Source organism: Prionailurus bengalensis, chromosome C1, assembly GCF_016509475.1.
Source record: "Prionailurus bengalensis isolate Pbe53 chromosome C1, Fcat_Pben_1.1_paternal_pri, whole genome shotgun sequence".
Taxonomy (NCBI): Eukaryota; Metazoa; Chordata; class Mammalia; order Carnivora; family Felidae; genus Prionailurus; species Prionailurus bengalensis.
The window spans coordinates 65,681,239-65,696,223 of NC_057345.1; the positions used below are offsets into that span (position 1 = coordinate 65,681,239).

General features: G+C 40.3%; 1 protein-coding gene across 1 annotated transcript in view; it reads left to right on the top strand.

Annotated features, from left to right (window-relative positions):
- The window catches only part of GIPC2 (GIPC PDZ domain containing family member 2), an 81,177-nt gene that overhangs the window by 47,290 nt on the left and 18,902 nt on the right, over window positions 1-14,985 (top strand). Inside the window, exon 4 of the mRNA XM_043575368.1 lies at window positions 14,618-14,724. Within this exon, the coding sequence (XP_043431303.1) occupies window positions 14,618-14,724 (107 nt within the window). The remainder of the gene's footprint in view (window positions 1-14,617; window positions 14,725-14,985) is intronic.

Below are 14,985 nucleotides of genomic sequence, written 5' to 3' on the forward strand. Positions count from 1 at the left end.
GCTCATTTTCTATCTTGGTCTGTCTCTTTCAAAAATAAACATTATAAAAAAACCCCAAAACACAAAGTAGAATAGAATCGGAAACTTCATAGTGCTTTGTGCCTAGTAAGGGTAGGTTACACTGTACGTGTCAGTTACGTTTTGTATATTTGTGTTTCAGTTATGTATATATTTGTAATTGTGTTATGATATGTGTATTTGTCACTGTGGGTCATAGCAAAAAAATGATAAAAATGGAAGCCACTGGTTTAAATGATTCCCTTGTTAAAAATTTGTAGCTTGAGAAATCTTTCCCATACCTAACATGGTTTCTCCTGGTCAGCTGCTTTCTGATCCAAATTTTTCTCCTTCTAGCCATGAGTTGATGGCAGCCTTCCCAGTCCTTATCAAGTATCGGGTGGAATGTCTCTAGTGATATTTTTTTTAGGGCATGGCTCACTTCCTTTCCCTTTTTGCCAATGAAAAGGAACATGTCTCCACAATGAGCTCAACACTGCAGGGTTTGCCCTGTAAACCTAGACTTTCCCAAGACTGTGAAAACCCACTCTTCCATTTAGCTGGCTCTAAGACTAGACTAGTTCAACTGGTTTGTTTCCTGTGCGGCCTTTTAACTGCAGAAAAATAACTGTTAAATCTCTGAAACTTTGGTCGTTTTACTTGGATGATTCTCTATGTATCCCAGAGAAGTTCTTTAATTTGTAATTGTTGCCCTTTATGGAAAGATGTTTGTGGAAGAAGGCCTGAAGTGTTTTTTGTAAATTGTTTTCAAAATCAGAAAGGGAGTTAAAAGAAAAGTGTACCTCCTAAAGCATTAATAGTCTTTGCTTTGGGGTTAGATTTTGTAACAGATCTCCGGGCTATGTCTTCTTTTAGAGGCTTCATTTCTGTGCTATGTGTCTATCAGAATAGGATGTTCAGTATGTGAAGTACGTCTGAGTCCTTTGAGTCATTCACAGCTGGAAAACTCGGACCTCATCTGTGTGATTCAGCTTCACTGATATGCTCCTTTTCAAAGACTAAGTCTATTTGATATTAAGACAGAAACTTTGGCTTTTAAGTTTTAGATGACTTTTTAGATAGTATTTTTTAAGTGTTTGAAATGTCTATTTTTCATGCTATTACTAGTGAAAAAGTTTCAACCAACAAATGCTTTTAATGCCTTTTCATGTATACTGAATTCTACAAAACGTACTGGGGAATATGGTAAAAGTTACTGAAGAGAAAGTACAAGTAATTAAGTATATAGACTGTCACGTTTGGACTCTGTGATCATGTGGCATTGGATTAAACTTTGTGACTTGGTTTCTTCATACAAAAAGTGAAAATGATAATAGTATTTATCCTATCAGGCCACTGCGAGGGTTAAATGATTAAACACATGAAAAAAGAACAGAACAGTCCCTGACACCTAGTAAGTATTCAATGTAAGTTTTATTACTATTATTATGAAGGTGGAACCTTTCTGTAAGGGGTGATTTTAGGAACAAGACAAACACATGTGAAACTTGAAAAGTAATGGAGATGAGTTGGTGATTAGCACGTTATTTGTTGGGAACTCTGGCACGGTTCCAGATCTCGAAAAGACCTACGATGATATCCTGTCTCCTATCAGTGAGATATATCTGTATGTCCTTATAGTAGCTGCCTGCCATTCACTTTTCTAAGTACTTTCTATGTTGGAAATCACTTAATCCTTTCAACCTTGCTAGAATATGAAGCAGTTTGTCCAAGGTTTTAGACTAGTGAGTGATGGAGGCAGCCTTCTAACCCATGCAGTGAGCCTTCGGAGCCAGCTTTCTAACAACTGTTGCAGATACGTCTGTATGTTTGCTGTCCTCAAGGAGCTTCCAATTTATAGGAGGCAGATATATTAAGAATCAAGTAATTCTATTAATAGCAGTAAGGTACCATTTATTGAAGGCTTATAGGAAGCAATAAAGAGCATAGACTGAGACAAATTGCTTGGGTTTAATTCCTATCTCTGCTGCTTGTTATCTATGTGATTTTGGACCATGTACTCCCTCTGTTCCTGTTTACTTATCTATAAAGCCTTGTGAGATTAGATGAGTTAATATATGTAAAGTACTTAGAATAGTGCTTGGCACATAGTGCTACATAAATGTAAGTCATTACTAATAGGACTGTTATGGCCTGATTTAATCATCATGCCATTCCTGAGAGAGTTTTTCAGATAAGTAAACTGAGACTTTGGGCAGTTAAATACCTTGCTGAGGTCACCCAACGGTGGATGGGAAGTGCAAGTACAGTACTCCATTCCTGTTTGCTCCTGAGGCTTGTATTAACATTGGATGTTACTGCCTTTCTAGAATACAACACAAGTCAGGGTATGTGCTAGAAAAACGTTTAAAGTGCAGTTCGGCTGAGAGCTGACTGTCCATGACTGGGAAGGGTTCTAAAGCTTAGACAGTGATGGGGGCTGGGAGAAATGGTAAGATTGGGAAGGAACTTCCCCAAAGAGAAAGCCATGGTTTTTGGTAGGTTCCACCAGAATCAGGGACCAGGGCCCTATTTCCATGTAACTCCCCGTAAGAGGTGACAGGATGCCTGATAGAGTTCCATAGGATATTAGAGACTTAAGAACTGTGGCCTTGTGGGGCACCTAGGTGGTGGCTCAGCTGGTTGAAAATCCAGCTTTGGCTCGGGGCATAATTCTGCAGTTGGTGAGTTCAAGCCCCTCATCGGGCTTGCTACTGTCAGCGGAGAGCCTGCTTCAGATCCATCGTCCCCCTCTGTCCCTCCTGCTTGTGTGCTCACTATCTTAAAACAAAAACAAAAGAACCTTCCAAAGAACAAAACTGTAGCCTTGCGGCCTTGAGGTCAAGATTGCCCTGTGTCCTGGGCTTAGGCTACAAGTGGACACACTGACTCGGACATAGTTTCAGACTGTAGGGTTTTTGTTGGACTGAGCCCATTAGCAGCCCTCTTGATGCTCAGAGAGGGAAGAGAGACTTCAAAAACAAAGCTAAGGCTCGGTTTCTCACCAAGCCTCTGGAATGAGGGGCTCCGAATCCTGTTCAATCTGACCTTTCTTATACCCAAAATTGTGGAGTAAAATTTTAAATCTGCTTCAGAAATTTAAATTGATGTTCAGAGAAGGGAAAGGTAGGTAGGTGAAATCTTCCTAGGGAAGATTTGCATTTGAACTCGGTCTTGGTAGATGGGAGGAAAAGTATAGACGGTTTTCTGTGGGAAGTGTTGAGAACAGTGAAGAGCTTGGGCTTGTAGGAACTGCAGCAAATCAGGCTGCAGAAGCAGTTCTGGGTTATTATAAGAAGAGCTCCAAAAATGAGGTGGGGAATCTGAGCTTGTTTTTGAGGGAGAGAGGGAGTCCTTTAGGTATTAGAACTGAAGAATGACATGAAATAGATTTTGGGGATTTAAGCCTGAAAATCAATGTGGCTGGATTTTATAGAGAAGAAACTGTATAGGAGGCTGCAGCAGCAGTCTGGGAGTAAATAAGGGCTGGGATTAGGGGCAGCAGTAGGGATTTGAAGGAGAGAAAGAAGCCTGAGTAATATTGCCAAGGCCAACATGGTTGTCAGGAGTTGGATTGATGCTGCTTAAAGGAGAAGAGAGAAGAGAAAGTTCAGAAGAAACAAATGTCACTCCCAAGATGCCTATCCTTGGAGCCTGTGTAATAAGAGTGATGACTGGAAATGAGGCAGTTTGGATGTAGAATTGGTTTGAGGGAAAGTTAGGGAGAGATGTTCAGTTTTAGATATTTTGCATTTTATCTGACAGTGGCACTCGTGTGTGTGTATGTATATATGTGTATACGTATATACATACATATGTATATACATGTATTATATATATGTGTGTGTGTGTGTATGTGTATACACAGGCAAAGGCTTAAGGTCTTCACAGTGATAAATTTAGGGGGTAGAACATGCCGCTTAATCATCTTTTTATGTCACAGAATTTGTTCTGCCCTTCTATCTAACTGGATGTTGGTTTGGCATTTGCCACTAAGATACTATGGGAGAAGATAAATAAAGAGCCAAATTCTCTTTTGTGGGGTGTGGCAGATGTGTTGAATACTGAGTGTAACTGATAAATGCGTTTTCAGCGTAAGACTTAGCTGGATAAAGACCCAAGCTAAATACACACTCTTTTCTTGTTGTAGTTGTAAACTCTCCTTAAAAGAAAATTTATTAAATGCTGACATTTTTAATTGGGAAAAGAGAAATTACAATCTATAGTATTAAGAACTTTGTAATCCCGAGTCACTTACTTTAAACAGAGATTGGTTTCTTAGAACTATAATGTTTCAGGAACACTTGGAATTAATAACCGTGAATAAAAGATTAAGTTTTCAACTGTTCTTAAGCTTAGTCCTAGCACTGTAGGACGAAGGGGGCAAAAATGCTAAAATGTAAGTGGCTTCCTTAATATGGCTGCACAGTATGAATATAATGTAATTTATTAGAGTGGTGCCTGGGTGGCTCAGTCGGTTAAGCACCCAACTCTTGGTTTTAGCTTAGGTCACAATCTCACAGTTCGTGAGTTCAAGCCCCACATCGGGCTCTGTGCTGATGGCATAGAACCTGCTTGGGATTTTCTTTCTTCCTCTATCGCTGTTTCTCCCCTGCTCTCTCTCTCAAAATAAATAAACTTAAAAATTTCTTTTAATAAAAAAAGTAACTTATTAGAAAAACAGCAATTATACCAACACACATTCTGTGAGAGTATTTTTACAATGGGAGTTGTCAGATCCATTATCCTATAATTATATAACAGATTGTGCTCAAAATTGTGGTAAGAGTATGTTTTCAAAATAAGTTAAGGAGATTATTTCTTTTGTGTATGGAAAATGATTAATGATGTATTAAGTGAAAAGGCAGACTACAAAACAATGTGTGGTAATATCCTATTTCTGTAAAACTTTTTTTTTTTTTAATGTTTATTTGAGAGAGAGTGTGAGCTGGGGAGGGGTAGAGATAGAGTGAGAGAGAGAGACAGAGACCGAGAATCCCAAGCAGCCTCCCCGCAGTCAGCACAGCCCGCTGCAGGCTATGTGTGAGATGGCCTGAGCCGAAATCAAGAGTTGGACAGTCTGCTGACTGAGCCACTCAGGGGCTCCTGTAACAACTAAGGAAAATGACTTACAGCATATGTATATTGAAACTTAATAGTTTTTTAGGTGGTGAGTTTATGAGTGACTTCTTTCTTTAGGCTTCTTGTGTTCTTTGCATTTTTAATATAAAATTAATATACTAACTTTTATAGCCAGAAAACAATTATTTGGAAAAAGAGGCTAGCATTTCTAGGCTAAGAAGTAGAGAAACTGAGTCATTCTACTTAGTGGCTTCATAATTTTTAACTATATGATTATTCTCATTAAAAAATTTTTTTTGAAATTTATTTTTGAAAGAGGAGACAGTGTGAGTGGGGGAGGGGCAGAGAGAGAGAGAGAGAGAGAGAGAGAGCGAGCAAGCGTGTGCACACACACACAGAATCCAAAGCAGGCTTCAGACTCCAAGCTGTTAGCACAGAACCCGACGTGGGGCTCGAACTCATGAACTGTGAGATCATAACCTGAGCTGCAGTTGGACACAACCTACTGAGCTGCCCAGCCACCCCTGATTATTCTCATTTTAAACCATTTTCTTTAATATTATAAATAGTTCTGTGTTAGAAATATAGAATATTCCATTGTATCACTTCTTTAAACTGTTAAGATTGTTTTTGTAACACTTTTCATACCTTTTCAAAGACTAGTAGAAAATATGTAGTAAACCAATAATAAAAGTGAAGGATACCTCTTGATTTTTTGAATTCTCTGATAAAATCATGCTGTGGAATAAATAAGTTTAAAAGGGTAAAAATATTTTATCCAGCACTTAAAAAATTTTTTTCCCTCCCATTGGAGTCCAGAGGTTTATAATCTTTTTTGTAACACAGTCCCCCCTGTATTAAAGCTACAAACTTTCTTCAAGGCGTGCATTAACTTTTGCCTGTAATTTCAAGGAGTTCTAAAAATAGAGCTGAGTTTTTCTCAAATGATGTCTTTTTATTTTTTATTTTGAGAGAGGGCACAAGTGAGTGAGGGGCTGAGAGAGAGAAGCAGGGCTCACCTGGGGCTGGAGCTTATGACCGCGGTGGGGGGCTCGAGCAGGGCTTGAACTCAAGAGTTGTGAGATCATGACCTGAGCCAGGTCAGATGCTTAACCACTGAACCACCCAGGCACCCTCAAATGACATCTTAACTAAAGAATAAGATTTCAGGTACAGTTATTCCGTTTCCCACACTTATCATGCACTGTATAGTCTCCTCAAAGGAATAGTTAAGAGCAACTGTGTGTGTGTGTGTGTGTGTGTGTGTTTTGTGGTGTTGGTTCATTGTTGCCAGCTCCTTTGATCCAGTAGACAATGATGCCTTGTGCATGTGGCATCCACTTGTCTTTTTGTCTTTTTAAAAAATGTTTATTTCTTTTTAGAGAGTGAGCACAAGCTGGGGAGAGGGGCAGAGGGGAGGGAGAGAATCCCAAGCAGGCTCCACACTCACTGCAGAGCCCAGTGTGGGGCTCCATCCCACGACCCTGGGATCATGACCTGAGCTGAAATCAAGAGTCGGATGCTCAACCAATGGAGCCATCTAGGTGCCCCAACTTGTCTTTTTTAAACGTACCCCAGCACCCTACCAGCTGAATTTGAAAAACAAAATAAAAACTCATGGCTATTCTAAAGGAGTCTGAGAAATGTTGGTGAGAGGAAGAACACATGGAAAAAGGGAATGTACAGTTAAATTTTTATATTTTGGAACACAAGCTAGATTTTTATGTCAACTGTTCTGAGAAGTATGTGTGCAGGCATGTGTGTGTTAGGGGTGGGAATAGGGTAGGGAGCTCTTGAACTGTTTATAGACAGGTCTATTTGTGTATGTCCAAGCATTGGAAGGCCTTTTTAGAAATCGCTTCACTGCTTAGACAGAATTCTGTATTGTGAGATCTCTTTCAGTTGGCAACAGTGGAAAACCTTACCAAACTGACTTGTGCAGAAAAGGGCATCTTATAAATCAGCCGTCCATGAGGGGTGCTGGCATTAGCAAAGCTCCGTGTATGGGCTGTACGGTGTGATCAGGACCCAGTTTCTTGCTCTTTCTTCTCTGCTGCCTGAGGCATCAGCTTCATTATTCCTATATTATCTTAAGGTTAGCTCCACATTCTGTCCCGAGATGGAGGTCAGCAACTACTGAGACTGTGTGCTTCCTTATTCATTGCAGAATAGAAAAGGAGCATGTCCTTGTCTCAGAATTTCTAGCAAAAGTCCTTAGATTCATTCTGCCTTAACTGACTTTGGTCACATCATCATCTCTGAAACAGTCACTTGTGATGAAGGGAATCTGATAGGTTGGCCCATCCCTGAAGCTGAGAGCAGTCAGCTTCCCCTGAACCACAGTGACCCTCAAATGATTGCTGGGTACTGAGAAGGCAACCAATGGAATGGATACTGGAGGGCCTCCACTGCTGAATGCCTCCATGAGAGGTTGGGTTTAAACTCAGCCACTTTGGAGAATCTGAGTGGAGCAGTGGGAGGGAGGGTCATGTGTTATTTCCATGCTCCTGTAAATTGAAGGGGCAAAATCATAGTTTTATGGAAAAGATTAAATAGAATAAAAAGGAGACCTCTATTTGAAGTGACAAGTCTCTGAATACTGTCAGAAAACCAATGCAAGTGTTTCTGATGGGGAGAGAGTTTTGGGAAGAGATTTCTCCTCCCCAGGTTGAAATGTACCAGCAGAAACCTATGATATGAGCCAGGCCAGTGGGCTGACCAAGTATTATACATTAGCTGTGTGAATGCTTAAAACAACACCATATTTAGGTGGTGGTCTTTTATGGATGAGGACTTGTTCCCTGTGAACAGAAGAGCTGGGATTTGAACTCAGGTTTTCTGATTCTGAACTCTACCTTGTTCACTGAGTAAGTGTTAGATGTAGCTGTATCTGTCTGTACCCATCTCCTGTTGAAATCCTGGCTTTGGTCTTCCTTATGAAAGTGATGATCCATACTGTAGGCCAACTAGAGCCCTCATGGGACCAGAACAGGATCTTGTTTTGCAGACGTGAGGAGGATGCCCATTTCACCACCTTGTCACTCTGTGTCAGTTGGGGATCTAAGCCATGTTGTATGTGCCCCTCCTGAAAACAGGGCTATAGTTTTTGTCAGCCTCTTATTTCTCCAGAGGTCAGGGTCGAACTAGAGGTAGACATCTGTCTTCTCTGCTTCCTCATTCTTCCACTTCATAGTATAGCAGAGACTGGAGGGTGGGCTAATTATTGAAAATGCCCATTAAAATGGGGTATCATAAAGAATGATACTAGTGTGTATAAATATCTTATTTAAAAATGTATACATTCTTTTACTGTTTTTTTTTTTTTTGTTGTTGTAAAAATCCCTTTGAGTAGAGGACACAGATTGGAGTTCTGTGAGGTCTTACATAATTATAATCTTCATGCATATCTGTGGGTTCTGTTTCATTTTAAAAAACTAGATATGTGAAATGCTGGGTGTTTATTTTTTTTTATTTTTTATTAAAAAAATTTTTTTTAACGTTTATTTATTTTGAGACAGAGAGAGACAGAGCATGAACGGGGGAGGGGCAGAGAGAGAGGGAGGCACAGAACCGGAAGCAGGCTCCAGGCTCTGAGCCATCAGCCCAGAGCCCGACGCGGGGCTTGAACTCACGGAATGTGAGATCATGACCTGAGCTGAAGTTGGATGCTCAACCGACTGAGCCACCCAGGCGCCCCAAAATGCTGGGTGTTTAAAAATATTTTTCCTAATCTCCTAGTGTTGTCTTGCTTACATCTACTTTTTTTTTTTTTTTTTTTTTTTTTTTTTTTTTTTTTTGCATCTGCCCTCATGGAATCTTTCCAAAGCTGTTAACCTACTTTTCCTCACAATAACTCCTTGGTTCACACTTACTTCATCAGTGCATGTACTTTTAAATTAAATTACATAATTAGAGTAACAGATACAATTGCCACAAAATGGGCTTGGGAACAAGTGTGACTGCTTCTTGGTGACCTCCCCCTCAACTATGGGAGCAGCTGTGTAACCACAGCTGTGTGTGTCCTGTGGTCTACGTCATCTGCAGCAGGTGGGTAGTCTGTATGCTTCACAGGAGTGAGGAGCCCTGAATCTAGCAAATCTAGCCAGCCGCAGGCTGGCTACTAGTGTCTACTGGACGAACTGCATCTCTCTCTGAACTCAGCCCCAAGAGAGGTCTCATGTAAACTTGTTCATGGGAAGTGTGAAGTGACTGACTTAGGGCTTGGCCTCGTTAGTTAGACATGCTTAGGCCGGCTTGCCAAAAGTAGGCCAGACGAGAAACTTTTACAGTCTTCAAAACATTCAGCACAGAAGGACAGAACTTGTTTTTTTCTCCTGCGGGTAAACAGGACCATCCTGTTTTCATGTATGAACTGGTGATTTACGTCCCTGAATCATAGGATCATAGAGAAACATGGCTTCTGTTTCCTTAGCTGTAAAAGCTGCCTTTCCGGAGGTTGGTCCAAGCCAGAACTTAAAATTTAATATTTGGTGCCACCGAGTGGTTGGTTTTGAGATAACTACCCTCATGGAGAAGGATGGTTTGACAAATAATGACTTAAAAAAAACTGGGGTGAATTGGCAGAGCACAAAGGATTTTTAGGACAATGATTACATGCTACTGGAGCAACTGGGTGGCTCAGTCACCTGAATGTCTGACTTCAGCTCAGGTTGTGATTTCACGGTTTGTGAGTTCGAGCCCCACATTGGGCTTGCTGCTGTCAGCACAGAGCCCACTTTGGATCCTCTGTCCCCATCTCTCTCTACCCCTCCTCTGCTTGCACTCTCTCTGCCAAAAATAATTAAACATTAAAAAAAAATTGTATGCTCACCAAAACCCATAAAATACCTAGGAATAAATCTAACCAAAGAGGTGAAAAATCTATACACCGAAAACTATGGAAAGCTTATGAAAGAAATTGAAGAAGACACACAAAAAAATGGAAGAATATTCCATGCTCTTGGATTGGAAGAACAAGTATTGTTAAAATGTTGATACTGCCCAAAGCAATCTACATATTCAGTGCAATTCCTATCAAAACGACACCAGCATTCCTCACAAAGCTAGAACAAACAATCCTCAAATTTGTATGGAACCAGAAAATATCCCTAATAGCCAACGCAATCTTGAAAAAGAAAACCAAAGCAGGAGGCATCACAATCCCGGACTTCAAGCTGAATTACAAAGCTGTCATCATCAAGATAGTATGGTACTGGTGCAAGAACAGACACTCAGATCAATGGAACAGAATAGAGAACCCAAAAATGGACCCAGAAATGTATGGCCAACTAATCTTTGAGAAAGCAGGAAAGAATATCCAATGGAATAAAGACAGTCTCTTCAGCGAATGGTGCTGGAAAACTGGACAGCCACATGCAGAAAAATGAATCTGGACCACTCTTACACCCATACCCCAAAATAAACTCAAAATGGATGAAAGACCTCAATGTAAGACCGGAAGTCATCAAAATCCTTGAGAAAGCAGGCAAAACCATCTTTGACATTGGCCACAGCAACTTCTTAACAAGTTTCCAGAGGCAAGGGAAACAAAAGCAAAAATGAACTACTGGGACCTCATCAAAATAAAAAGCTTCTGCACAGCAAAGGAAACAATCAGCAAAACTAAAAGGCAACCAACGGAATGGGAGAAGATATTTGCAAATGACATATCAGATAAAGGGTTAGATAAAATCTGTAAAGAACATATCAGATAAAGGGTTAGATAAAATCTATAAAGAACTTCTCAAACTCAACACCCAAAAAACAAATAATCCAGTGAAGAAATGGGCAAAAGACACGAATAGACACTTCTCCAAAGAAGACATCCAGATGGCCAACCGACACATGAAAAAATGCTCCACATCACTCATCATCAGGGAAATACAAATCAAAACCACCATGAGAGACCGCCTCACAGCTGTCAGAATGGCTAACATTAACAACTCTGGCAACAACAGATGTTGGCGAGGATGCAGAGAAAGAGGATCTCTTTTGCACTGCTGGTGGGAATGCAAGCTGGTGCAGCCACTCTGGAAAACAGTATGGAGGTTCCTCAAAAAGCTAAAAACAGAACTTCCCTATGACCCAGCAATTGCACTACTAGGTATTTATCCAAGGGACACAGGTATGCTGTTTCAAAGGGACACGTGCACCCCCATCTTTACAGCAGCACTGTCAACAATAGCCAAAGTATGGAAAGAGGCCAAATGTCCATTGACAGAAGAATGGATAAAGAAGATGTGGGGTGTGTGTGTATATATACATATATATGTATATGTGTGTGTATATATATGTATACAAACACACACAATGGAGTATTACTCGCCAATCAAAAAGAATGAAATCTTGCCATTTGCAACTATGTGGATGGAATTAGAGATGTTATGTTAAGCAAAGTCAGAGAAAGACAAATATCATATGAGGACTTTAAGATACAGAATAGATGAACACAAGGGAAGGGAAGCAAAAAATATAAAACCAGAGAGGGGGACAAAACAGAAGAGACTCATAAATATGGAGAACAAACAGAGGGTTGCTGGAGGGGTGGTGGAAAAGGGGATGGGCTATAAGTGGGTAAGGGGCATTAAGGAATCTACCCCTGAATACATTGTTGCACTATCTGCTAACCAACTTGCATGTAAATTAAAAGAAAAATTACATGCTACTGTGATGGTGGATAAATTTTCCAAACCCATAGAAAGTACAACATCAAGAGTGAACTGTAACGTAAACCACAGACCTCAAGTAATGATGTGTCAGGTCTGTTGATGTGTAGGTCTGTTGATTGTACCAGATTTATCACTGTGGTGGCAAATGGTGATAAAAGGGAAAGCCGTACACATGTGGGGGCAGGAGGCATATGGGAAATTTGTCTTCTCAGTTTTGAACCTAAAACTGTTTTAAAAAATAAAACATTTAAAGAAGCAAACCTTCCAGGGGCACCTGGGTGGCTGAGTTGGCTAATCATCCAACTCTTGATTTCGGCTCAGGTCATGATATCATGGTTTGTGGGATCGAGCCTCAGGTTAGGCTCTGTGCTGACAGCATGGAGCCTGTGTGGGACTCTTTCTCTTTCTGCCCCTTCTCCGCTCTTTCTCTTTCTCTCTTTCAAAATAAATATTAAAAAAAAAAAAAAACGAACTTAAAAAACCCTTCCATTCTACATGCATTTTCCTTTCTAGCTACTGGTGTTTTAAGAGCAAGGTAAGATAGAGACATCATCTAGGGAAGCTGGCTGACTTCTCCAGCCTGGATGACAGTCCCTTGATAAAACTCCAGAGGCTGGGTCCTTAGCTTTGTAAACCTCAGAAACCTTTTATTTTCACTGTTGTTAGAGTTGTCCAATTTTCCAGGGTTCTATCCTGCTGACCAAACTTACAAGAGACTTGTTAAGTCAGAATGCTAGTGTAGTAGTTTAGTTAGAAATGTGTGTGAAGTGGTAGACCAAAACACCTGTGTTAGCTGGCAGTTCATTTTCCACCTTATAGGAAATTTTTATGGGGAGACAGGTTATACTGAGTAGGTTGCTTAGTGAAATCACAGTGGTGTGGTGTGTGTGTGGGGGGTGTGTGGAAGGGGTGGGTGGTGTAAGGTTATTTATCTTGAAGGTTAATATTAAGCTGAGACTGTCTTGAGTGCTTTAGGTCTGTACGTCACTCCGAGGTGGTGATGATGACAGACCTCATCTTTTTCTTTGGGCACGCTTTTGGAAATTCTGTGCTGAAAATCTTCCATTAATTTGTTCTTCCCTCAGGGCACAGTATGACTGGCAAGGCAAATGCAGTAGACTTGCCGATAAAGCTCTGGTTGCTGGAGAATCTGTCTGGTCATGATGATTAGCATTAATGTCATCAGCTTACGAGAACTGGTCTCTTTATTGTGTGATAATTTTAAATAATTTCATTCTCCAAGGAAAGCTTTTTTTTTTTAATGTTTATTTTTGAGAGAGGGAGACACAGAATTCAAAGCAAGCTCCAGGCTCTGAGCTATTAGCACAGAGCCCGACGCGGGGCTCAAACTCACGAACTGTGAGATCATGACCTGAGTCAAAGTTGGACGTTTAACCAACTGAGCCACCCAGGCACCCCAGCAGAAAACTTGTTTTATGTTTTGGTGATTCTATTCCCGCTTACAAGTTACAATTAATATGTAAAATCCTTAATTACTTTGGTGTAGATTCCCAATAGCAAAACAGTACTTGCTGAAGATGGGAATGATTCTAGATTCTATGTCAGCAACAAAGCATATTTGCAGGACACTTGATGTCTGTCTGGAGAGCTTTGTACATCCCTCACTACCTACTTGCATGTACCAGCCTGTCCTGTGGCTCCTCATTGGAGCTCAGTTATCTCCAGTTGGTGGTAGGGCATCTTCCTGCCCCACCTCTGTACTTTGTCCCAAACTGCTGCCACAGAGTCCTTGGTCAAGGGTGCTTGGGGATATTTGTGAACTTATGAGTTGGTAGCCTGTGACTGGAATTGGATCCACACATCTTTTATTTTTGCTAATACGTTGTTTTTAAAGGTTTGACTTAATTGGAAAAACTTAAAAATCAGGAGTTTCATAGAGAACTGAGTATCCAGTTTCTTTGCAAACAAGTAGATTCAACTATGCGGGGCCCACATTTCCCCAGGGCAGTAAGTTATTGGAGTAAGTTATAGATAGGGCATGTGCTTTGGAATTATCCTCAGTCCCCGCCCTACCCTTTCACTCATTTATGTTACTACTTAGTATTGGGTGACTCCTGGTGGGTAGGAAAAACAAACAAAAAACCAAAACACAACAAGCCTAAGGGAAGCAGTGGCTTTCCCTGGATTTTTGTTCTCTGTTCTTTTACCGACTTTCTGAGGAGAATTCCTTCCTTGAAACTTATTCCTAGCCTCTTTAGAATCCTGCTTCTCTCAGTATGACATCTCTGAATCTATCCCTTGTGTTTGCAAGAGGTACGGCGTTGGAGTGTCATTGAGGAAAGCATACAGACTTGGGGTCACAAGACCTGGATTTGAATCCCAGCTCTGTTCCTCATGGAGTCCAATTTCCTTTTCTGTAAAATGAGGGCTATAACTTACATCATAGGTTGGTATGAGTATTAAATGAGTTTTGTATATAGAGCATCAAGCAGAGGGTAGGTACTTCAGTAGGAGTGCCTCCACTCCTCTCTTCTATCCAGACGTGAATCCTTCATGACCTTAATGAAGTCCAGCTGAACTTCTGCCTCTGCTCTCCTGTTACTTACATCCCTTTATTATAATAAAGCCAACTGTTTTATTTTTTATTCCTTTTAACTCTTAGTGCTTTCCAACTATATTTAAAATATTTCCCTTTTATTTTTGTAACCAGACTGTATGTGGAATATAAGAATAACAATGGCAGGCGAATTTTTTTTTTTTTTTAGGAAATTCTATAAGAAGACATGTCTTCTATCAAATGTCTAATTGTGTATATAGTTTTATGATGGAAAATGCATTTACATTTATAGAAATCTGTTGAAATTCTTTCTGAATATACACACCTTTCTCCATCTATTATATGTTTATAGAAATAGAGCCAAGGTCAAAAGCTGGAAAGTCCTCAGCAGGAAAAATTAGTACTGGAAGGGAGACACTTCGCCTGAGATCAAAGGGTCCTGCCACCGTGGAAGAAATGGTAGGTTATGTTTATTTAACTCCCATTTTGCTTGGAAATGTGTGGATATTCATGTTTATTAGAGCTGGAAATAAAGGCAAAGCCACAAAACTAAACAGGGTACCATATACGCTAAAGCAAGGACTTTAATTCAATGCCTACTTAAATAATACGAAGATTACTGAAAGCATTTAAGAAGGAAACATAAGTAAGTCCAAGAGAAGAAATTGTGATCTATGGCCATCTTCAGCTACCTGCTGAGAACATTTGCTAGAGTCTATA